We start from the raw sequence: 25,064 nt of genomic DNA, 5'->3' as shown, positions 1-25,064 counted from the left end.
AGAAGGAGAGATGTATGGCATTGAAGCTCATCTGAAGGTTAGTTAAAACAGTGTCCAAAGAAGAGTCAGAGGTATACAGAATGGTAGAGGTAGATCAGAGAATCACCCGCAGCAAGAGCGACATCGTTGATGTACAGTGAAAGGAGTCAGCCCGAGAATTGAACCTTGTGACACCCCCATAGAGACTGCCAGAGGTCTGGACAACAGGCCCTCCGATTTGACACACTGAACTCTCTCTGCGAAGTGGTTGGTGAACCAGGCGAGGAAGTCATTTGAGAAACCAAGGCTGTTGAGTGTGCCGATAAGAATGAGGTGACTGACGAGAGTCGAAAGCCTTGGCCGGGTTGATGAATACGGCTGCACAGTAATGTCTCTTATCGATGGCGGTTATGATGTCGTTTAGGACCTTGAGCGTGGCTGAGGTGCACCCATGACCAGCTCGGAAACCAGATTGCATAGCAGAGAAAGTACGATTGGATTCGAAATGGTCGGTGATCTGTTTGTTAACTTGACATTCGAAGACTTTAGAAAGGCAGGGTAGGATAGATATAGTTCTGTAACAGTTTGCGTCTGGAGTGTCTCCCCCTTTGAAGAGGAGGATGACCACGGCAGCTTTCCAATCTTTGGGGATCTCAGGCTATACAAAAGAGAGGTTGAACAGGCTATTAATAGGGGTTGCAACAATTGTGCCGGATAGTTTTAGAAAGAGAGTGTCCAGATTGTCTAGCTCAGGTGATTTGTAGGTGTCCAGATTTTGCAGCTCTTTCAGAAAATCAGCTATCTGGATTTGGGTGAAGGAGAAACGGGGGAGGCTTGGGCAAGTTGCGGTGAGGGGTGCAGAGCTGTTGACCCGGATAGGGGTAGCCAGATGGAAAGCATAGCCAGCTGAAGAAAAACGCATGTTGAAATTCTCGATTATTGTAGATTTATCGGTGGTGACAGTGTTTTCTAGCCTCAGTGCAGTGGGCAGCTGGGAGAAGGTGCTCTTATTCTACATGGGACTTTACTATATTACTGTAGTGTTAACCCTTTGAAATTAGGTACACCGCCAACTCTGATGTGTGTGTGTGTGTGTGTGTGTGTGTGTGTGCGTGCGTGCGTAGGTTTGTGCATGTGTGTGTGTACTGTATTTACCTTTGAAATGAGGTACTCCACCAACTCCGTGTGATCGAATATGGTTGACCTGGATAAAGAGAATCACACCAAACTGGGTTCAAAAAGTATTCGCTACCTATGTGAGGAATTTGAAATGAATTATACTTTTACTATGGTATTTTAGCAATTAAATATACTTTTGATATTCAAGTATATTCAAGTATATTTAAAAAATGATTTTAGACTTTTACTCAAGTAGTATTTTACTGGGTGACTTTTATTTGAGTCATTTTCTATTAAGGTATCTTTACTTTTACTCAAGTATGACAATTGTTTGTTTTTTTTCACCACTGACTGTTTGGGGTACTCAAGGACTAGAGTTGGGTAACACTGGCTTACTCTGCCATTTGCCCTATATAGACAGCACAGGAGGTTGGTGGCAACTTAATTGGGGAGGACGGACTCATGGTAATGGTTGAAGCGGAATGGTATCAAGAGAGGGAGAGAGAGAGAGAGAGAGAGAGAGACAGAGAGGGGGAGAGAGGGAGAGAGAGAGAGACAGAGAGAGAGAGAGAGACAGAGAGAGAGGGAGAAGGAGAGAGGGAGAGAGAGAGAGAGAGGGAGAGAGAGAGGGAGAGAGAGAGAGAGAGACAGATAGAGAGGGAGAAGGAGAGAGGGAGAGAGAGAGAGAGACAGAGAGGGAGAGAGAGAGGGAGAGAGGGAGAGAGAGAAGGAAAGAGAGAGAGAGAGAGAGTGAGGGAGAGAGAGTGAGAGAGAGAGAGAGAGACAGAGAGAGAGGGAGAGAGGGAGAGAGAGAGGGAGAGAGAGAGGGAGAGAGAGAGGGAAAAAGAGAGAGAGGGAGAGAGAGGGAGAGAGAGAGAGAGAAAGAGGGAGAGGGAGAGAGAGGGAGAGAGAGAAGGAAAGAGAGAGAGAGAGAGAGTGAGGGAGAGAGAGTGAGAGAGAGAGAGAGAGACAGAGAGAGAGGGAGAGAGGGAGAGAGAGAGGGAGAGAGAGAGGGAGAGAGAGAGGGAAAAAGAGAGAGAGGGAGAGAGAGAGAGAGAGGGAGAGAGAGAGAGAGAGAGAGGGAGAGAGAGAGAGAGAGGGAGAGGGAGAAGGAGAGAGAGAAAGAGAGAGATCCTTTCTCGGAGCTCTACGTACAATTCCTTCGACCTCATGGTTTTGGTTTTTGCTCTGACATGAACTGTCAACTGTGAGACCTTATATAGACAGGTGCCTTTCCAAATCATGTCCAATCAATTTAATTTACCACAGGTGGACTCCAATCAAGTTGTAGAAATTTCTCAAGGAAGATTAATGGAAACAAGATGAACTTTGCAAAGAGTCTGAATACTAAAATAAGTAAATAAATAAATAAATGTAAATAAGGTTTTTCTGCTTTGTTTTTTATACATTTGCAAAATGTTCTAAAAAAATGTTCTAAAAAAATGTTCTAAAAAGTACTTTTTGCTTTGTCATTTCGGGGTATTGTGAAGTCATTTCGGGTATTGTGAAGTCATTTCAGGTATTGTGATGTCATTATGGGGTATTGTGATGTCATTATGGGGTATTGTGATGTCATTATGGGTATTGTGATGTCATTATGGGTATTGTGATGTCATTATGGGGTATTGTCATGTCATTATGGGGTATTGTGATGTCATTATGGGGTATTGTGATGTCATTATGGGTATTGTGATGTCATTATGGGGTATTGTGATGTCATTATGGGGTATTGTGTGTAGATTGATGAGGATTTAAAAAAAATCAATTTTAGAATAAGGCTGTAATGTAACAAAATGTGGAAAAAGTCAAAGGGTCTGAGTACTTTCCGAAAGCACTTTATTTCACCATACTGCTTAATATATGTGGACCAAATGGCACCCTATTCCCTACATAGGGCACTACATTTGAACAGAGCCCATATTATTCCAAAGAGCACCCTATAGATCCCTATGGTCACTGGTCAAAAATAGTGCACTACTGCATATAGGGAAGAAAGTGACTTCCTCATTTCAACTCCTTCCACTGATCTGCACTGATCTGCATTGATCTGTACAGATCTGCATTGATATGCACTGATCTGTAATGATCTGCACTGATCTGAACTGATCTGCACTGATCTGTACTGATCTGCACTGATCTGTACTGATCTGCACTGATCTGGATTGATCTGTACTGATCTGCACTGATCTGCACTGATCTGCACTGATCTGTACTGATCTGCACTGGTCTGCACTGATCTGTACTGATCTGCACTGATCTGGATTGATCTGTACTGATCTGCACTGATCTGCACTGATCTGCACTGATCTGCACTAATCTGCACTAATCTGTACTGATCTGCACTGATCTGCACTGATCTGCACTAATCTGCACTAATCTGTACTGATCTGCACTGATCTGCACTGATCTGCACTGATCTGTACTGATCTGCACTGATCTGGATTGATCTGTACTGATCTGCACTGATCTGCACTGATCTGCACTGATCTGTACTGATCTGCACTGGTCTGCACTGATCTGTACTGATCTGCACTGATCTGGATTGATCTGTACTGATCTGCACTGATCTGCACTGATCTGCACTGATCTGCACTAATCTGTACTGATCTGCACTGATCTGCACTGATCTGCACTAATCTGTACTGATCTGCATTGATATGCACTGATCTGCATTGATCTCCTTTGATCTGCACTGATCTGCACTAATCTGCACTAATCTGCACTGATCTACACTGATCTGCATTGATATGCACTGATCTGCGCTGATCTGCACTGGTCTGCACTGATCTGTACTGATCTGCACTGGTCTGCACTGATCTGCATTGATCTGCACTGATCTGCACTAATCTGCACTAATCTGCACTAATCTGCACTAATCTGTACTGATCTGCATTGATATGCACCGATCTGCGCTGATCTGCACTGGTCTGTACTGATCTGTAGACCCAGGCTGGTAGAATTTTTAGATGTCCATTCTACCGATTCTAGTTCTAATTGTATGAACTACACTACAGAATTATTTGTCCGTTTTAGATTTATTTTCTTCATTTGGATCTGAATTGAAGTCAGGCTGAACGTCATGAAAATAATGAGGTTCAGATTTTTCCATCGACTTGTTATTACTAAGCGTTCATAAGACGTGCAGGTGGAGAATACAGTCTAAATAGCTAAAAGGTTTTTAAAAAATAAATTTAAAAGCGTGTTTCTTTTAAGTTGTGTCAGGGTCTGTTTCTTTTCTTTTCCCACAGCTGTTAGGGTGGATGTGAGACTGAGGTATATCCTTACGATCACAAATATGATTAAAAACCAGTCATCCCAGGCTTTCTTAACCACTCAGTAGAGCTTTTTATACCTACAGTATCATTCCCTTTTTTTATGAGGGTAGTTAAGTTATGATGTAGGTTTTAGCCAGGTGTAGCCAAGCCATGTTCGTCTTTACACAGCACACACTGCTGTTGGATAGTTACCGTGGTTACCGGTGATGGAGACAAAGGACTATAAACATCGGGCTCTGGTCAAAGGCGGCGCACTATATAGGGACTAGGCTGTAGTTTGGGACGCAGGCAAGGTATACGTTGTGAGGTCACTTCTCTCATCTGTCTTTCTCTACAAATATTATTCAAGCTATTCCTCCCCAGTTCTCACAATGTGACTGATAATGTTCCATTTTCAAACACAAGCTTTGTCACCGAGCAACCGTTACCCTGACTCCTGGAACATGTTTGGCTCTGTCACATCATAGAACAGAACGATGATTTGTTATTGTGATGGATCGGTTCACGACTTTAACATTCAAAGGAATTCATGGATAAACAAACGATTGAATGAATGAACAAATTAACAAACAAAGTAATTAATTCATTCATGAATTAACTAATGAACAAACATGCAAATAAATGTATGGGAAAATGTATGAATAAAACAAATAAATAAATGAATGAACAAAGTCTCCCACCTGTGTAAAGGTGTCTGGCAGGCTCCATCAGGCAGGTTAATGATGCTGTCCAGTCTGCTGTAGGAGGACAGCATCAGTTTAACTGCCTCTGTAGCTCCCTGGGAACAGGCAAAATGTAGAGCTGTGGACCGGTCCACCTGGAGTACAGTACACACACACACACACACACACACACACACACACACACACACACACACACACACACACACACACACACACACAAACACACACACACACAAGAATTTCACTGACCTGTTGTATTCGGCCCATGTGACTAATACAATTTGATTAGATTTGGTTAAGACTATTAAGAAACGGTGTGTGTGTGACCCTGATTTAGACCACTGCGGTAAAATGTTACAGGGTCATAAGAATGAATGGCAGGAACAGAGCAGAGATATCCCCTCTCCGCTCAGCTCCACACCACATGACATTCGGGAACAGTAAGTGAAAGTCAGTGCAGTAAGTGCAGGTCAGTGCAGTAAGCAGAGGTCAGTACAGTAAGTGCAGGTCAGTGCAGTAAGTAGTGATCAGTGCAGTAAGTGCAGGTCAGTGCAGTAATTGGAGGTCAGTGCAGTAAGTGGAGGTCAGTACAGTAAGTGCAGGTCAGTGCAGTAAGTGCAGGTCAGTGCAGTAAGTGGAGGTCAGTACAGTAAGTCGGGATCAGTACAGTAAGTGGAGGTCAGTACAGTAAGTGGAGGTCATCACAGTAAGTGGAGGTCAGTACAGTAAGTAGAGGTCAGTAGAGTAAGTAGAGGTCAGTACAGTAAGTGGAGGTCAGTAGAGTAAGTGAAGATCAGTGCAGTAAGTAGTGATCAGTGCAGTAAGTGGCGGTCAGTGCAGTAAGTAGTGATCAGTGACGTAAGTGGAGGTCAGTGCAGTAAGTGAAGGTCAGTACAGTAAGTGAGGATCAGTGCAGTAAGTAGTGATCAGTGCAGTAAGTGGCGGTCAGTGCAGTAAGTAGAGGTCAGTAGAGTAAGTAGAGGTCAGTACAGTAAGTGAAGGTCAGTACAGTAAGTGAGGATCAGTGCAGTAAGTAGTGATCAGTGCAGTAAGTGGCGGTCAGTACAGTAAGTGGCGGTCAGTGCAGTAAGTAGTGATCAGTGACGTAAGTGGAGGTCAGTACAGTAAGTGGCGGTCAGTGCAGTAAGTGGAGGTCAGTGCAGTAAGTACAGGTCAGTACAGTAAGTGAGGATCAGTGCAGTAAGTAGAGGGTCAGTGCAGTAAGTAGTGATCAGTGCAGTAAGTGGCGGTCAGTGCAGTAAGTAGTGATCAGTGACGTAAGTGGAGGTCAGTACAGAAAGTGGCGGTCAGTGCAGTAAGTGGAGGTCAGTGCAGTAAGTACAGGTCAGTACAGTAAGTACAGGTCAGTGCAGTAAGTAGTGATCAGTGACGTAAGTGGCGGTCAGTGCAGTAAGTAGAGGGTCAGTACAGTAAGTGAGGATCAGTGCAGTAAGTACAGGTCAGTACAGTAATTGGAGGTCAGTGCAGTAAGTGCAGGTCAGTACAGTAAGTGAGGATCAGTGCAGTAAGTAGTGATCAGTGCAGTAAGTGGCAGTCAGTGCAGTAAGTAGAGGGTCAGTGCAATAAGTGCAGGTTAGTACAGTAAGTAGAGGGTCAGTGCAGTAAGTAGTGATCAGTGCAGTAAGTAAAGGTCAGTGCAGTAAGTGGAGATCAGTGCAGTAAGTAAAGGTCAGTGCAGTAAGTAAAGGTCAGTGCAGTAAGTAAAGGTCAGTGCAGTAAGTGGAGATCAGTGCAGTAAGTAAAGGTCAGTGCAGTAAGTGGAGATCAGTGCAGTAAGTTGAGGTCAGTACAGTAAGTGGAGGTCAGTGCAATAAGTACAGGTCAGTACAGTAAGTGAGGATCAGTGCAGTAAGTAGAGGGTCAGTGCAGTAAGTAGTGATCAGTGCAGTAAGTGGCGGTCAGTGCAGTAAGTAGTGATCAGTGACGTAAGTGGAGGTCAGTACAGTAAGTGGCGGTCAGTGCAGTAAGTGGAGGTCAGTGCAGTAAGTACAGGTCAGTACAGTAAGTACAGGTCAGTGCAGTAAGTAGTGATCAGTGACGTAAGTGGCGGTCAGTGCAGTAAGTAGAGGGTCAGTACAGTAAGTGAGGATCAGTGCAGTAAGTACAGGTCAGTACAGTAATTGGAGGTCAGTGCAGTAAGTGAAGGTCAGTACAGTAAGTAGAGGGTCAGTGCAATAAGTGCAGGTTAGTACAGTAAGTAGAGGGTCAGTGCAGTAAGTAGTGATCAGTGCAGTAAGTAAAGGTCAGTGCAGTAAGTGGAGATCAGTGCAGTAAGTAAAGGTCAGTGCAGTAAGTAAAGGTCAGTGCAGTAAGTAAAGGTCAGTGCAGTAAGTGGAGATCAGTGCAGTAAGTAAAGGTCAGTGCAGTAAGTGGAGATCAGTGCAGTAAGTTGAGGTCAGTACAGTAAGTGGAGGTCAGTGCAATAAGTGCAGGTTAGTACAGTAAGTAGAGGTCAGTACAGTAAGTGGAGGTCAGTACAGTAAGTGAGGTCAGTGCAATAAGTGGAGGTCAGTTCAGTAAGTAGAGGTCAGTACAGTAAGTAGAGATCAGTACAGTAAGTAGAGGTCAGTACAGTAAGTGGAGGTCATCACAGTAAGTACCATTCGGGAAGTAATCCTACAGATGGTGGAACCCTTCCCAGACTGCTACACCGGCAGAGTTGGAGTAGAGATTATAAATCCTAAAATGGTTATTATTTGCCTGGAAGATCCTGCGGAGATCTTTAATTAACCTTGTGATCTTCTGGTGCAGTCCAATGAGCCCCTCATCTAAATGAATGAATAAATGAATTTCCTAGACTGGAAATTCAAAGATAGAAACATGTGAAACTGATGTGATTGTCTGTGTGGTCGCTGTACATTGGAAACCTGTATAATAATTTACTGTACTTAGACCATTACATTAGGCTACACTATGCTTATTCAAATAATGGTGGCTGAATCTATGGAATTGCATACAGAAGATATAGCGATTTGTAGGATGTCTGTTTCTGAACCAACCATATGTTGATGTACCTGATTCTGAACCAATCATATGATCCCATATGTTGATGTACCTGTTTCTGAACCAATCGTATGATCCCATATGTTGACGTACCTGTTTCTGAACCAATCGTATGATCCCATATGTTGACGTACCTGTTTCTGAACCAATCGTATGATCCCATATGTTGATGTACCTGTTTCTGAACCAATCGTATGATCCCATATGTTGATGTACCTGTTTCTGAACCAATCGTATGATCCCATATGTTGACGTACCTGTTTCTGAACCAATCGTATGATCCCATATGTTGACGTACCTGTTTCTGAACCAATCGTATGATCCCATATGTTGACGTACCTGTTTCTGAACCAATCGTATCATCCCATATGTTGACGTACCTGTTTCTGAACCAATCGTATGATCCCATATGTTGACGTACCTGTTTCTGAACCAATCGTATGATCCCATATGTTGACGTACCTGTTTCTGAACCAATCGTACGATCCCATATGTTGACGTACCTGTTTCTGAACCAATCGTATGATCCCATATGTTGACGTACCTGTTTCTGAACCAATCGTATGATCCCATATGTTGACGTACCTGTTTCTGAACCAATCGTATGATCCCATATGTTGACGTACCTGTTTCTGAACCAATCGTATGATCCCATATGTTGACGTACCTGTTTCTGAACCAATCGTATGATCCCATATGTTGACGTACCTGTTTCTGAACCAATCGTACGATCCCATATGTTGACGTACCTGTTTCTGAACCAATCGTATGATCCCATATGTTGACGTACCTGTTTCTGAACCAATCGTATGATCCCATATGTTGACGTACCTGTTTCTGAACCAATCGTATGATCCCATATGTTGACGTACCTGTTTCTGAACCAATCGTATGATCCCATATGTTGACGTACCTGTTTCTGAACCAATCATATGATCCCATATGTTGACGTACCTGTTTCTGAACCAATCGTATGATCCCATATGTTGACGTACCTGTTTCTGAACCAATCGTATGATCCCATATGTTGACGTACCTGTTTCTGAACCAATCGTATGATCCCATATGTTGACGTACCTGTTTCTGAACCAATCGTATGATCCCATATGTTGACGTACCTGTTTCTGAACCAATCGTATCATCCCTACCTGTTGCTGATCAATCTTAGCTCCTTTCTGGATGCAGAACTTAATGACGTCCACATTTCCACCCCTGACCGCCATGTGCAGAGGACTACTGCAGGACTTATCCAGGACGTTAATGTGTTCTTCTATGGAATGACCCATCTCCTCTCCTGGACAGCACACGAACACAGGAGTGTTACATTTCATACCCAGCATCTGGAAGTCAGTGGATGTGTGTACACAGCGTTTGAAACTAAAACTCAAACACAAAGAGTGGATCTCAATAGTAGGGTTTGTTGTGGTGACCGGCAGTCATGAGTCATGAGTCTTATGCACTCTGGACTTGCGTTGGTAGTACCCAACTCGCTAACGATCCTCAGGTCCTAATGGCCTGGTACTCGGGGCTCTAATGTCCCTCTAGCCACTCTGACATCAACGCAAATGCATCGGAAATCACATCAAAAACACAGCACCAAAACAGAATCAGCCTTTTAAAACTCACCTCACTGTGATTGGTCAATTTGAAAAAAGAATTTCAACAACAGAAGCTGAGTGTAAAACATGGTCATTGTGGATGTTGTTTCGAAGTCTAACGCAAGGAAATGGACTGTGCTTTCTAAGGGGATGACTAATTCAAAACACATATTAGAGCGTATATATACACCACTGTTCAAAAGATTGAGGTCACATAGAAATGTCCTTGTTTTTGAAAGAAAAGCAAACATTTTGTCCATTAAAATAACATCAAATTGATCAGAAATACAGTGTAGACATTGTTAATGTTGTAAATGACTATTGTAGCTGGACAATTTTATTTCATAAAATATTTTAATGGAATATCTACATAGGCGTACAGAGGCCCATTATCAGCAACCATCTCTCCAGTGTTCCAATGGCACATTGTGTTAGCTAATCCAAGTTTATCATTTTAAAAGGCTAATTGATCATTAGCTAATTGATCATCATCATCATACCTTTTGCAATTCTGTTAGCACAGCTGAAAACTGTTGTCCTGATTAAATAAGCAATAAAACTGGCCTTTAGACTAGTTGAGTATCTGGAGCATCAGCCTTTGTGGATTCGATTACAGGTTCAAAATGGCCAGAAACAAATAACTTTATCCTGAAACTCGTCAGTCTATTCTAGTTCTGAGAATTTACGGCTATTCCATGTGAGAAATTGCCAAGAAACTGAAGATCTCGTACAACGCTGTTTACTACTCCCTTCACAGAACAACGCAAACTGGCTCTAACCAGAATAGAAAGAGGAGTGGGAGGACCTGAGCAACCGAGCAAGAGGACAAGTACATTAGAGTGTCTAGTTTGAGAAACAGCCGCCTCACAAGCCCTCAACTGGCAGCTTCATTAAATAGTACCCGCAAAACACCGTGTCTCAACGTCAACAGTGATGTGAGGCAACTCCGGGATGCTGGCCTTCTAGGCAGAGTTCTGAGTTTTGCCCCTCTTAATCTTTTAGTTTTATTGGCCAGTCTGAGATATGGCTTTTTCAAATCAAGTTCGCTTTGTAGGCAGCATGTGCTGCACCTGAATCACATGTTCTCATCTGTTTTATCACGGTTTGAACGTTGTGCAGTATATCCAGGCCATAAACAGTATGAAAGTATATAACTAGGTACATCTATGGGCTTTTATAATGTAAAATCATTTGGGCTTTTTGGGCTTGGGCTCATTAAATGTTGTTATCGTAGGGCTCATTAAATGTTGTTAACGTAGGGCTCATTAAATGTGGTTAACGTAGGGCTCATTAAATGTTGTTAACATAGGGCTCATTAAATGTTGTTAAGGTAGGGCTCATTAAATGTTGTTAACGTAGGGCTCATTAAATGTTGTTAACGTAGGGCTCATTAAATGTTGTTAAGGTAGGGCTCATTAAATGTTGTTAACGTAGGGCTCATTAAATGTTGTTAAAGTAGGGCTCATTAAATGTTGTTAACGTAGGGCTCATTAAATGTTGTTAACGTAGGGCTCATTAAATGTTGTTAACGTAGGGCTCATTAAATGTTGTTAAGGTAGGGCTCATTAAATGTTGTTAAGGTAGGGCTCATTAAATGTTGTTAAGGTAGGGCTCATTAAATGTTGTTAAGGTAGGGCTCATTAAATGTTGTTAACGTAGGGCTCATTAAATGTTGTTAACGTAGGGCTCATTAAATGTTGTTAAGGTAGGGCTCATTAAATGTTGTTAACGTAGGGCTCAGTAAATGTTGTTAACGTAGGGCTCATTAAATGTTGTTAAGGTAGGGCTCATTAAATGCTGTTAACGTAGCGCTCATTAAATGTATTTAATAAATGTCTCATCAGGCTCAGGTAGCATCAGGTGGGAATCTTCATGCTGATTAAAGCTCTAATTAAATTCAGACATATTTATATGCTTTTTGAATGAAATGCCTGGTTTTGTTTGGAAATACAGTGTTACTCAGGATGGAACATTTGTAAAATACCAGGCAAATATTCAACACTGATGTTCCTAAGTGTCTTCCTGGCCGGTCCTTGGTCCTTCTCTTGAAAGCTGTTCTCTTGAGGCCAGACACTACATGGAGAGCTGTTCTGTTGAGGCCAGATATTACACGGAAAGCTGTTCTCTTGAGGCCAGACACTACAGGGAGAGCTGTTCTGTTGAGGCCAGACACTACACGGAGAGCTGTTCTGTTGAGGACAGACACTACACGGAGAGCTGTTCTCTTGAGGTCAGAGACTTCATGAAAAGCTGTTATGTTTAGGTCAGACACTACATGGAAAGCTGTTCTGTTGAGGCCAGACACTTCATGAAAATCTGTTCTGTTGAGGCCAGACACTACACGGAAAGCTGTTCTGTTGAGGCCAGACACTTCATGAAAAGCTATTCTGTTGAGGTCAGACACTACACGGAAAGCTGTTCTGTTGAGGCCAGACACTTCACGAAAAGCTGTTCTGTTGAGGACAGACATTTCAGGAAAAGCTATTATGTTGAGGCCAGACACATCATGAAAGCTGTTCTGTTGAGGCCAGACACTACACGGAGAGCTGTTCTGTTGAGGCCAGACACTACACGGAGAGCTGTTCTGTTGAGGCCAGACACTACACGGAGAGCTGTTCTGTTGAGGCCAGACACTACATGGAAAGCTGTTCTGTTGGGGACAGACACTTCATGAAAAGCTGTTCTGTTGAGGCCAGATATTACACGGAAAGCTGTTCTGTTGGGGACAGACACTTCAGGAAAAGCTGTTCTGTTGAGGCCAGAAACTACATTGAAAGGTGTTCTGTTGAGGGCAGACACAATGTGGAAAGCTGTTCTGTTGAGGCCAGACATTAGATGGAATGCTGTTCTGTTGAGGGCAGACACAACGTGGAAAGCTGTTCTGTTGGGGACAGACACTTCAGGAAAAGCTGTTCTGTTGAGGGCAGACACAACGTGGAAAGCTGTTCTGTCGAGGTCAGAAACTTCATGAAAAGCTGTTCTGTTGAGGCCAGACACTACACGGAAGCTGTTATGTTGAGGCCAGACACTACATAGAAAGCTGTTATGTTGAGGCCAGACACTAGATGGAAAGCTGTTATGCTGAGGTCAGACACTACATGGAAAGCTGTTCAGTTGGGGACAGACACTACGTAGAAAGCTGTTCTGTTGAGGCCAGACACTAGACGGAAGCTGTTATGTTGAGGCCAGACACTACGTAGAAAGCTGTTCTGTTGAGGCCAGACACTAGATGGAAAGCTGTTATGTTGAGGTCAGACACTACATGGAAAGCTGTTCTGTTGGGGACAGACACTTCAGGAAAAGTTGTTCTGTTGAGGGCAGACACAACGTGGAAAGCTGTTCTGTTGAGGGCAGACACAACGTGGAAAGCTGTTCTGTAGAGGTCAGAAACTTCATGAAAACCTGTTCTGTTGAGGCCAGACACTTCATGAAAAGCTGTTCTGTTGAGGCCTGACACTTCATGAAAAGCTGTTCTGTTGAGGCCAGACACTTCATGAAAAGCTGTTCTGTTGAGGCCAGACACTACAGGGAAACTGTTCTGTTGAGGCCAGACACTACACGGAAAGCTGTTCTGTTGAGGCCAGACACTTCATGAAAGCTGTTCTGTTGAGGCCAGAGACTACACGGAAAGCTGTTATGTTGAGGCCAGACACTTCGTGAAAGCTGTTCTGTTGAGGCCAGACACTACATGGAAAGCTGTTCTGTTGAGGGCAGACACAACGTGGAAAGCTGTTCTGTCGAGGTCAGAAACTTCATGAAAAGCTGTTCTGTTGAGGCCAGACACTACACGGAAGCTGTTATGTTGAGGCCAGACACTACATAGAAAGCTGTTATGTTGAGGCCAGACACTAGATGGAAAGCTGTTATGCTGAGGTCAGACACTACATGGAAAGCTGTTCAGTTGGGGACAGACACTACGTAGAAAGCTGTTCTGTTGAGGCCAGACACTAGACGGAAGCTGTTATGTTGAGGCCAGACACTACGTAGAAAGCTGTTCTGTTGAGGCCAGACACTAGATGGAAAGCTGTTATGTTGAGGTCAGACACTACATGGAAAGCTGTTCTGTTGGGGACAGACACTTCAGGAAAAGTTGTTCTGTTGAGGGCAGACACAACGTGGAAAGCTGTTCTGTTGAGGGCAGACACAACGTGGAAAGCTGTTCTGTAGAGGTCAGAAACTTCATGAAAACCTGTTCTGTTGAGGCCAGACACTTCATGAAAAGCTGTTCTGTTGAGGCCTGACACTTCATGAAAAGCTGTTCTGTTGGGGACAGACACTTCAGGAAAAGCTGTTCTGTTGAGGCCAGAAACTACATTGAAAGGTGTTCTGTTGAGGGCAGACACAATGTGGAAAGCTGTTCTGTTGAGGCCAGACATTAGATGGAATGCTGTTTTGTTGAGGGCAGACACAACGTGGAAAGCTGTTCTGTTGGGGACAGACACTTCAGGAAAAGCTGTTCTGTTGAGGGCAGACACAACGTGGAAAGCTGTTCTGTCGAGGTCAGAAACTTAATGAAAAGCTGTTCTGTTGAGGCCAGACACTACACGGAAGCTGTTATGTTGAGGCCAGACACTACATAGAAAGCTGTTATGTTGAGGCCAGACACTAGATGGAAAGCTGTTATGCTGAGGTCAGAAACTACATGGAAAGCTGTTCAGTTGGGGACAGACACTACGTAGAAAGCTGTTCTGTTGAGGCCAGACACTAGACGGAAGCTGTTATGTTGAGGCCAGACACTACGTAGAAAGCTGTTCTGTTGAGGCCAGACACTAGATGGAAAGCTGTTATGTTGAGGTCAGACACTACATGGAAAGCTGTTCTGTTGGGGACAGACACTTCAGGAAAAGTTGTTCTGTTGAGGGCAGACACAACGTGGAAAGCTGTTCTGTTGAGGGCAGACACAACGTGGAAAGCTGTTCTGTAGAGGTCAGAAACTTCATGAAAACCTGTTCTGTTGAGGCCAGACACTTAATGAAAAGCTGTTCTGTTGAGGCCTGACACTTCATGAAAAGCTGTTCTGTTGAGGCCAGACACTTCATGAAAAGCTGTTCTGTTGAGGCCAGACACTACAGGGAAACTGTTCTGTTGAGGCCAGACACTACACGGAAAGCTGTTCTGTTGAGGCCAGACACTTCATGAAAGCTGTTCTGTTGAGGCCAGACACTACACGGAAAGCTGTTATGTTGAGGCCAGACACTACACGGAAGCTGTTCTGTTGAGGCCAGACACTACATGGAAAGCTGTTCTGTTGAGGCCAGACACTTCATGAAAAGCTGTTCTTTTGAGACCAGACACTTCATGAAAGCTGTTCTGTTGAGGCCAGACACTTCATGGAAAGATGTTCTGTTGTGGCCAGAAACTTAATGAAAAGCTTTTCTGTTGAGGCCAGACACTACAGGGAAAGCTGTTCTGTTGAGGCCAGACACTACACGGGAAGCTGTTTTGTTGAGGCCAGACACTTCGTGAAAGCTGTTCTGTTGAGGCCAGACACTACATGGAAAGCTGTTCTGTTGAGGCCTGACACTTCATGGAAAGCTGTTCTGTTTACAGAAGATACACTAAGTTGAATTTCTAAGATATTAGGGTATCCTGTTCAAGTTAATAACTCTAAACTGTGTTTTGTTTCCTTTCAGTTTAATGGAAACTAGGATGACAAGTGGAGGAACATCTGAGTCTTCTAACTCAACTCATTTCCCCTTAGTCATGCCATCTGTGGATATCTGGCTAGGCCTGGCCTTAAGAATGTGAATTCTCATTTGGTCCAAATCTGACAACGACAGAACCTTCACAAATATTTAGCTGTTGGAATAAACACATCCAGTGTCCTGTTATGATGATGAGTAAACAGGTTGGGTAAACAGTGAGTCCGTGACGTGGTCTCTGGTTTTTCGCGTGGCTCCGCGGATGACCATTCTGACACAAAATGACCACATTAGTCAGTGCAAAGATGGACAACGTTGATGGGGGTGTGGGGGGCCACAATAAAGTCTGACTTCATCAAGAGGGGCTGCAGTGGCTCACGGGTCTGCATACCTACATCCATACCCACACATGTAGTCATAGATGGCTCTAGCTCTTTTGGGGGTCCTAAACAACAACAAAAATGTCCCCAACCTTGCAAGCAAAACATTCTAGCGGTCACCCTTCTTGACAGCGGAGAGAACTTCTTTTTTTTTTAAAGGTTGTAGAGTTAAAGGGTAGGGAGCATGAGTTTTACTCACCAAAGTAACAACACCCTATAGTCAGACTTAGTAACTTAGTTGTAGTTATGATCTGGTTACCTCAAACTATACAAAGTTATATTTTTTAGGTTTTTAACCTAAAAAATAACTTATATCCAGATATCTTCGGAACTACCCACGATGTACTGTTTCTCAACGTCATATGGAGAACCTGTGCTATGTAGCTGGTTCCAGCTGGCTAACGTTAGATACTAGCCATGTTAGCATATAATTACATTCCAAACCAAGTGTTTTAGATGCTGGTGAGCTAAAATGTACATCCACGAAGAAGACACCATAGAGCTAAATTCATTCAAACCTGCATCTGCATCTGCATCTGCATCTGCACCTGCATCTCCTCTGTGTTTGGCAGCTGTAGTGGTATACATTGATACAATATCAAAAGTATGTGGATACCCCTTCAAATTAGAGGTTTTGTATATTTCAGCCACACCCATTGGTGACCAGTGTATAAAAAAAATTGAGCACACAGCCATGCAATCTCCATTGACAAACATTGCAGTAGAATGGAAGAGCTCAGTGACTTTCAAAGTTGCAGCGTCATAGGATGCCACTTTTCATCAGATCGTCAAATCTCTGCCCTGCTAGAGCTGCCCCAGTCAACTGTAAGTGTTGTTATTGTGAAGTAGAAACGTCTAGGAGCAACAACGGCTCAGCCACGAAGTGGTAGGCCACATAAGTTCACAAAATGTCACTGTCGAGTGCAGAAGCGCATTGCACATAAAAATCCTCTGTCCTTGATTGCAACACTCACTACCATGTTCCAAATTGCCTCTGGAAGCAACGTCAGTCAGCACAACAGCTGTTCGTCAGGAGCTTCATGAAATGGGTTTCCATGGCCAAGCAGCCGCACACAAGCCTAAGATCACCATTCACAATGCCAAGCTACGGCTGAAATGCTCGTCGCCATTGGACTCCGGAGCAGTGGAAATTCTCTGGAGTGATCAATTACGCTTCACCATCTGGCATTCAGACGGATAAATATGGGTTTGGTGGATAAGAGATGTATAGTGCCAACTGTGAAGTTTGGTGGAGGAGGAATAATGGTCTGGGGCTTTTTTCATGGTTTGGGCTAGTTCCCTTAGTTCCAGTGAAAGGAACTTGTAATGCTACAGCATACAATGACATTCCAGACGATTCTGTGCTTCCAGCTTTGTGGCAATAGTTTGGGAAGGCCCTTTCCTATTTCAGCATGACAATGCCCCCATGCACAAAGAGAAGTCCATACAGAAATGGTTTGTTGAGATTGATGTGGAAGAACTTGACTGGCCTGCACAGAGCCTTGACCATAACTCTATCGAACACCTTTGGGATGAATTGGAACGCTGACTGTGAGCCAGTCCTAATCGCCCAACATCATTGCCCGACCTCACTAATGCTCTTGAGTCTGAATAGAATCGAGTCTCCCACAGCAATGTTCCAACATTCAGTGGAAAGCCTACCCAGAAGAGTGGAGAGGCTGTTATAGCAGCAATGTTCCAACATCTAGTGGAAAGCCTTCCCAGAAGAGTGGAGGCTGTTATAGCAGCAATGTTCCAACATCTGGTGGAAAGCCTTCCCAGAAGAGTGGAGGCTGTTATAGCAGCAAAGGGGAGACCAACTCCATATTAATGCCTATGATTATGGAACGAGATGTTATTTTGATCATGTAGTCTATCCAGTATATACTGAGTGTTCAAAATGTAATACTTCAACTGTAATATGAATACCATTGTAAAGCACAATTTCTCCCCTTTCCAGCAAAAGCTATGACGAGACCTTCATGCTGCCCGTCTCTACATGACTGAAGAAAGCCCCGCCGGTCTTTTTAAAAACCTACTGAGTGAAAGGGGGAGTGTGTGGGGAAACAGCTTTTATTCACCCGATTTGTCCAACTCATCACCTCTAAAATGTAAATAAAACACTATAAAGAGTTTATATAATGTGTCATTACATACCTATTTGAAGGTTCGTGTCGAATTTTAATCAAGTTATTTCAGGCAACGCCAAAGTTATCTTCAGAAGTAAACAGCGGCTGTAACGGCTTTTGAGATTCACGATGGCTTGCAGTGACAAATGAACTATTGATTGAATTAACTATTGATGAACTCACAAGTAATTAACTTTACACTCCCCATTACACTCAGCATTGATCATTTCTTGCTTTTAATCTGAGAGAGGCGCTACCCCAGGTGGAAAGAGACTGTATGGCATTAGATGAGTTGCATAATGCGTGTGGTAAATTACGTAACGTCCAGCGTCAGAGAAGTCTTTTTTTTTCAACTTTTCTCCAATACTATTGGTCCATTACCATGTCAATCAACGCTTGAATAGAAACGTAATTTACATCCCGGGTTTTTATGCCAACACAGTCACTACAGTCCCATTAGTTTTCATTGCAGCCTCATTTGAATGCTGCGGTTTTGCAGACCCTGGGAAAATGTTTGATTGAAAGAGGAAGGGCTTAGCGTTGGCGCTTTCCAAACAGGGAGGGGCTAACACCCCTACGGACAACCCCCAGCTATCCTCATGTACTTTGTGCCCCCTCAGACTTTTGGTGTGCATTACGCCCCTGGATACCCAGTCAGATTTCCTGAGCTAGACAATCTGGACCCTCTCTTTCTAAAACTATCCGCCACAATTGTTGCAACCCCTATTAATAGCCTGTTCAACCTCTCTTTTGTATCGCCTGAGATCTCCAAAGATTGGAAAGCTGCCGCGGTCATCCACCTCTTCAAAGGGAGAGGACACTCTTGACCCAAACTGCTACAGACCTATATCTATCCTACCCTGTTGCCTTTCTAAGGTCTTCGAAAGCCAAGTCAACAAACAGATTACCGACCATTTCGAATCCCACCATACCTTCTCCGCTATGCAATCTGGTTTCAGAGCTGGTCATGGGTGCACCTCAGCCACGCTCAAGGTCCTAAACGATATCTTAACCGCCATCGATAAGAAAGATTACTGTGCAGCCGTATTCATTGATCTGGCCAAGGCTTTCGACTCCGTCAATCACCACGTCCTCATCGGCAGACTCGACAGCCTTGGTTTCTCAAATTATTCTTGGACCGACTCTCTTCTCTGTATACATCAACTATGTCGCTCTTGCTGCTAGTGAGTCTCTGATCCACCTCTACGCAGACGACACCATTCTGTATACTTCTGGCCCTTCTTTGGACACTGTGTTAACAACCCTCCAGGCAAGCTTCAATGCCATACAACTCTCCTTCCGTGGCCTCCAATTGCTCTTAAATACAAGTAAAACTAAATGCATGCTCTTCAACCGATCGCTACCTGCACCTGCCCGCCTGTCCAACATCACTACTCTGGACGGTTCTGACTTAGAATACGTGGACAACTACAAATACCTAGGTGTCTGGCTAGACTGTAAACTCTCCTTCCAGACTCACAACAAACATCTCCAATCCAAAGTTAAATCTAGAATTGGCTTCCTATTTCGCAACAAAGCATCCTTCACTCATGCTGCCAAACATACCATTGTAAAACTGACCATCCTACCATTCCACGACTTCGGCGATGTCATTTACAAAATAGCTTCCAATACCCTACTCAACAAATTGGATGCAGTCTATCACAGTGCAATCCGTTTTGTCACCAAAGCCCCATATACTACCCACCATTGCGACCTGTACGCTCTCGTTGGCTGGCCCTCGCTTCATACTCGTCGCCAAACCCACGTGCTCCATGTCATCTACAAGACCCTGCTAGATAAAGTCCCCCCTTATCTCAGCTCGCTGGTCACCATAGCATCTCCCACCTGTAGCACACGCTCCAGCAGGTATGTCTCTCTGGTCACCCCCAAAACCAATTCTTTCTTTGGCCGCCTCTCCTTCCAGTTCTCTGCTGCCAATGACTGGAACGAACTACAAAAATCTCTGAAAATGGAAACACTTATCTCCCTCACTAGCTTTAAGCACCAGCTGTTAGAGCAGCTCACAGATTACTGCACCTGTACATAGCCCACCTATAATTTAGCCCAAACAACTACCTCTTTCAATACTGTATTTATTTTATCTTATTTATTTATTTTGCTCCTTTGCATCCCATTTTATTTCTACTTTGCACATTCTTCCACTGCAAATCTACCATTCCAGTGTTTTACTTGCTATATTGTATTTACTTTGCCACCATGGCCTTTTTTTTAAACCTATACCTCCCTCATCTCACCTAATTTGCTCACATCGTATATAGACTTGGTTATACTGTATTATTGACGGTATGTTTGTTTTACTCCATGTGTAACTCTGTGTCGTTGTATGTGTTGAACTGCTTTGCTTTATCTTGGCCAGGTCGCAGTTGTAAATGAGAACTTGTTCTCAACTTGCCGACCTGGTTAAATAAAGGTGTTCTCAACTAGCCTACCTGGTTAAATAAAGGTGTTCTCAACTAGTCTACCTGGTTAAATAAATGTGTTCTCAACTAGCCTACCTGGTTAAATAAAGGTGTTCTCAACTGGCCTACCTGGTTAAATAAAGGTGAAATAAAAAGGTGAAATACAAATAAAATAGATTAAAAAGATGGTAACAATGGTAATACTATGGTAACTAACAATGGTAATAGTGGGGAGGGGGGAGGGGACACACAATAGTAGACCTAAAGAAAAACATTTTACAGATACCATACTTTATGATTATAATTACAGTAGGATCCATAGAAAAAGCGAAAAAGTAAAATGCAGTCCTTTATTGTTGTCATGGTAAAGACGTACCAGCTTTGAGGATGACCTCCATGGCTTTCTTAGCGCCTGCGAAGGCAGCTGTGTGGATGGCGAAGTGGCCTAGCTTGTTCTGACTACTGAGCTGTGCCCCGTGCTTCAGCTACAGTACAGAGAACAGGAACAGAGATGTGTTAGGGGGAAGAGGCAGTGGTTTGGTCAGAGAACAGGAACAGAGATGCGTTAGGGGGAAGAGGCAGTAATTTGGACAGAGAACAGGAACAGAGATGTGTTAGGGGGAAGAGGCAGTAATTTGGACAGAGAACAGGAACAGAGATGCGTTAGGGGGAAGAGGCAGTGATTTGGTCAGAGAACAGGAACAGAGATGCGTTAGGGGGAAGAGGCAGTGGTTTGGACAGAGAACAGGAACAGAGATGCGTTAGGGGGAAGAGGCAGTGGTTTGGACAGAGAACAGGAACAGAGATGTGTTAGGGAGAAGAGGCAGTGGTTTGGACAGAGAACAGGAACAGAGATGTGTTAGGGGGAAGAGGCAGTGGTTTGGACAGAGAACAGGAACAGAGATGCGTTAGGGGGAAGAGGCAGTGGTTTGGACAGAGAACAGGAACAGAGATGAGTTAGGGGGAAGAGGCAGTGATTTGGTCAGAGAACAGGAACAGAGATGCGTTAGGGGGAAGAGGCAGTGGTTTGGACAGAGAACAGGAACAGAGATGTGTTAGGGGGAAGAGGCAGTGGTTTGGACAGAGAACAGGAACAGAGATGTGTTAGGGGGAAGAGGCAGTGGTTTGGTCAGAGAACAGGAACAGAGATGCGTTAGGGGGAAGAGGCAGTGATTTGGACAGAGAACAGGAACAGAGATGTGTTAGGGAGAAGAGGCAGTGATTTGGACAGAGAACAGGAACAGAGATGTGTTAGGGAGAAGAGGCAGTGATTTGGACAGAGAACAGGAACAGAGATGAGTTAGGGGAAAGAGGCAGTAATTTGGACAGAGAACAGGAACAGAGATGCATTAGGGGGAAGAGGCAGTGATTTGGTCAGAGAACAGGAACAGAGATGCGTTAGGGGGAAGAGGCAGTGGTTTGGAAAGAGAACAGGAACAGAGATGCTTTAGGGGGAAGAGGCAGTGGTTTGGACAGAGAACAGGAACAGAGATGAGTTAGGGGGAAGAGGCAGTGATTTGGTCAGAGAACAGGAACAGAGATGCGTTAGGGGGAAGAGGCAGTGGTTTGGACAGAGAACAGGAACAGAGATGTGTTAGGGGGAAGAGGCAGTGGTTTGGACAGAGAACAGGAACAGAGATGTGTTAGGGGGAAGAGGCAGTGGTTTGGTCAGAGAACAGGAACAGAGATGCGTTAGGGGGAAGAGGCAGTGATTTGGACAGAGAACAGGAACAGAGATGCATTAGGGGGAAGAGGCAGTGGTTTGGACAGAGAACAGGAACAGAGATGCGTTAGGGGGAAGAGGCAGTGGTTTGGACAGAGAACAGGAACAGAGATGTGTTAGGGAGAAGAGGCAGTGATTTGGACAGAGAACAGGAACAGAGATGTGTTAGGGGAAGAGGCAGTGATTTGGACAGAGAACAGGAACAGAGATGTGTTAGGGAGAAGAGGCAGTGATTTGGACAGAGAACAGGAACAGAGATGTGTTAGGGAGAAGAGGCAGTGATTTGGACAGAGAACAGGAACAGAGATGAGTTAGGGGAAAGAGGCAGTAATTTGGACAGAGAACAGGAACAGAGATGCATTAGGGGGAAGAGGCAGTGATTTGGTCAGAGAACAGGAACAGAGATGCGTTAGGGGGAAGAGGCAGTGGTTTGGACAGAGAACAGGAACAGAGATGTGTTAGGGGGAAGAGGCAGTGGTTTGGACAGAGAACAGGAACAGAGATGTGTTAGGGGGAAGAGGCAGTGGTTTGGACAGAGAACAGGAACAGAGATGCTTTAGGGGGAAGAGGCAGTGATTTGGTCAGAGAACAGGAACAGAGATGTGTTAGGGAGAAGAGGCAGTGGTTTGGACAGAGAACAGGAACAGAGATGTGTTAGGGGGAAGAGGCTGTGGTTTGGACAGAGAACAGGAACAGAGATGTGTTAGGGGGAAGAGGCAGTGGTTTGGAAAGAGAACAGGAACAGAGATGCTGTAGGGGGAAGAGGCAGTGGTTTGGACAGAGAACAGGAACAGAGATGCTTTAGGGGGAAGAGGCAGTGGTTTGGAAAGAGAACAGGAACAGAGATGCTTTAGGGGGAAGAGGCAGTGGTTTGGACAGAGAACAGGAACAGAGATGCTTTAGGGGGAAGAGGCAGTGGTTTGGAAAGAGAACAGGAACAGAGATGCTTTAGGGGGAAGAGGCAGTGGTTTGGACAGAGAACAGGAACAGAGATGCTTTAGGGGGAAGAGACAGTGGTTTGGACAGAGAACACATACAGAGATGCATTAGGGGGAAGAGGCTGTGATTTGGACAGAGAACAGGAACAGAGATGCTTTAGGGGGAAGAGACAGTGGTTTGGACAGAGAACACATACAGAGATGCATTAGGGGGAAGAGGCTGTGATTTGGACAGAGAACAGGAACAGAGATGCTTTAGGGGGAAGAGGCAGTGGTTTGGAAAGAGAACAGGAACAGAGATGCTTTAGTGGGAAGAGGCAGTGGTTTGGACAGAGAACAGGAACAGAGATGTGTTAGGAGGAAGAGGCAGTGATTTGGACAGAGAACACGTACAGAGATGCTTTAGGGGGAAGAGGCAGTGATTTGGACAGAGAACACATACAGAGATGCATTAGGGGGAAGAGGCAGTGATTTGGACTGAGAACACGTACAGAGATGCTTTAGGGGGAAGAGGCAGTGATTTGGACAGAGAACACATACAGAGATGCATTAGGGGGAAGAGGCAGTGATTTGGACAGAGAACAGGAACAGAGATGCTTTAGGGGGAAGAGGCAGTGGTTTGGACAGAGAACAGGAACAGAGATGCGTTAGGTTGAAGAGGCAGTGGTTTGGACAGAGAACAGGAACAGAGATGAGTTAGGGGGAAGAGGCAGTGATTTGGACAGAGAACAGGAACAGAGATGCGTTAGGGGGAAGAGGCAGTGGTTTGGACAGAGAACAGGAACAGAGATGTGTTAGGGGAAGAGGCAGTGATTTGGACAGAGAACAGGAACAGAGATGTGTTAGGGGAAGAGGCAGTGGTTTGGACAGAGAACAGGAACAGAGATGCGTTAGGGGGAAGAGGCAGTGATTTGGACAGAGAACAGGAACAGAGATGTGTTAGGGGGAAGAGGCAGTGGTTTGGACAGAGAACAGGAACAGAGATGCTTTAGGGGGAAGAGGCAGTGGTTTGGACAGAGAACAGGAACAGAGATGCGTTAGGTTGAAGAGGCAGTGGTTTGGACAGAGAACAGGAACAGAGATGTGTTAGGGAGAAGAGGCAGTGGTTTGGACAGAGAACAGGAACAGAGATGTGTTAGGGGAAGAGGCAGTGATTTGGACAGAGAACAGGAACAGAGATGCGTTAGGGGGAAGAGGCAGTTGTTTGGACAGAGAACAGGAACAGAGATGCGTTAGGGGGAAGAGGCAGTGATTTGGACAGAGAACAGGAACAGAGATGTGTTAGGGGGAAGAGGCAGTGGTTTGGACAGAGATCAGGAACAGAGATGAGTTAGGGGGAAGAGGCAGTGGTTTGGACAGAGAACAGGAACAGAGATGTGTTAGGGGGAAGAGGCAGTGATTTGGACAGAGAACAGGAACAGAGATGCGTTAGGGGGAAGAGGCAGTGATTTGGACAGAGAACAGGAACAGAGATGAGTTAGGGGAAAGAGGCAGTAATTTGGACAGAGAACAGGAACAGAGATGAGTTAGGGGGAAGAGGCAGTGGTTTGGACAGAGAACAGGAACAGAGATGCTTTAGGGGGAAGAGGCAGTGGTTTGGACAGAGAACAGGAACAGAGATGCGTTAGGTTGAAGAGGCAGTGGTTTGGACAGAGAACAGGAACAGAGATGAGTTAGAGGAAAGAGGCAGTAATTTGGACAGAGAACAGGAACAGAGATGAGTTAGGGGAAAGAGGCAGTAATTTGGACAGAGAACAGGAACAGAGATGAGTTAGGGGAAAGAGGCAGTAATTTGGACAGAGAACAGGAACAGAGATGAGTTAGGGGAAAGAGGCAGTAATTTGGACAGAGAACAGGAACAGAGATGAGTTAGGGGAAAGAGGCAGTAATTTGGACAGAGAACAGGAACAGAGATGCGTTAGGTTGAAGAGGCAGTGATTTGGACAGAGAACAGGAACAGAGATGCTTTAGGTTGAAGAGGCAGTGATTTGGACAGAGAACAGGAACAGAGATGAGTTAGGGGAAAGAGGCAGTAATTTGGACAGAGAACAGGAACAGAGATGAGTTAGGGGAAAGAGGCAGTAATTTGGACAGAGAACAGGAACAGAGATGAGTTAGGGGAAAGAGGCAGTAATTTGGACAGAGAACAGG

At 44.5% G+C, this 25,064-nt stretch overlaps 1 protein-coding gene across 1 annotated transcript in view; it reads right to left on the bottom strand.

The window, feature by feature from the left end:
• LOC110490883 (transient receptor potential cation channel subfamily A member 1) overlaps window positions 1-25,064 on the bottom strand; it is an 88,410-nt gene that overhangs the window by 52,552 nt on the left and 10,794 nt on the right. Inside the window, exons 5-8 of the mRNA XM_090199233.1 lie at window positions 20,629-20,737; window positions 9,229-9,374; window positions 5,054-5,190; window positions 1,135-1,183 (exon numbers count right to left, since the gene is read on the bottom strand). Of these exons, the coding sequence (XP_090055359.1) occupies window positions 1,135-1,183; window positions 5,054-5,190; window positions 9,229-9,374; window positions 20,629-20,737 (441 nt within the window). The remainder of the gene's footprint in view (window positions 1-1,134; window positions 1,184-5,053; window positions 5,191-9,228; window positions 9,375-20,628; window positions 20,738-25,064) is intronic.

Source organism: Oncorhynchus mykiss, chromosome 15, assembly GCF_057628025.1.
Source record: "Oncorhynchus mykiss isolate SJ-2025 chromosome 15, ASM5762802v1, whole genome shotgun sequence".
Lineage (NCBI taxonomy): Eukaryota > Metazoa > Chordata > Actinopteri > Salmoniformes > Salmonidae > Oncorhynchus > Oncorhynchus mykiss.
This window is presented reverse-complemented; position numbering and strand designations above follow the sequence as displayed.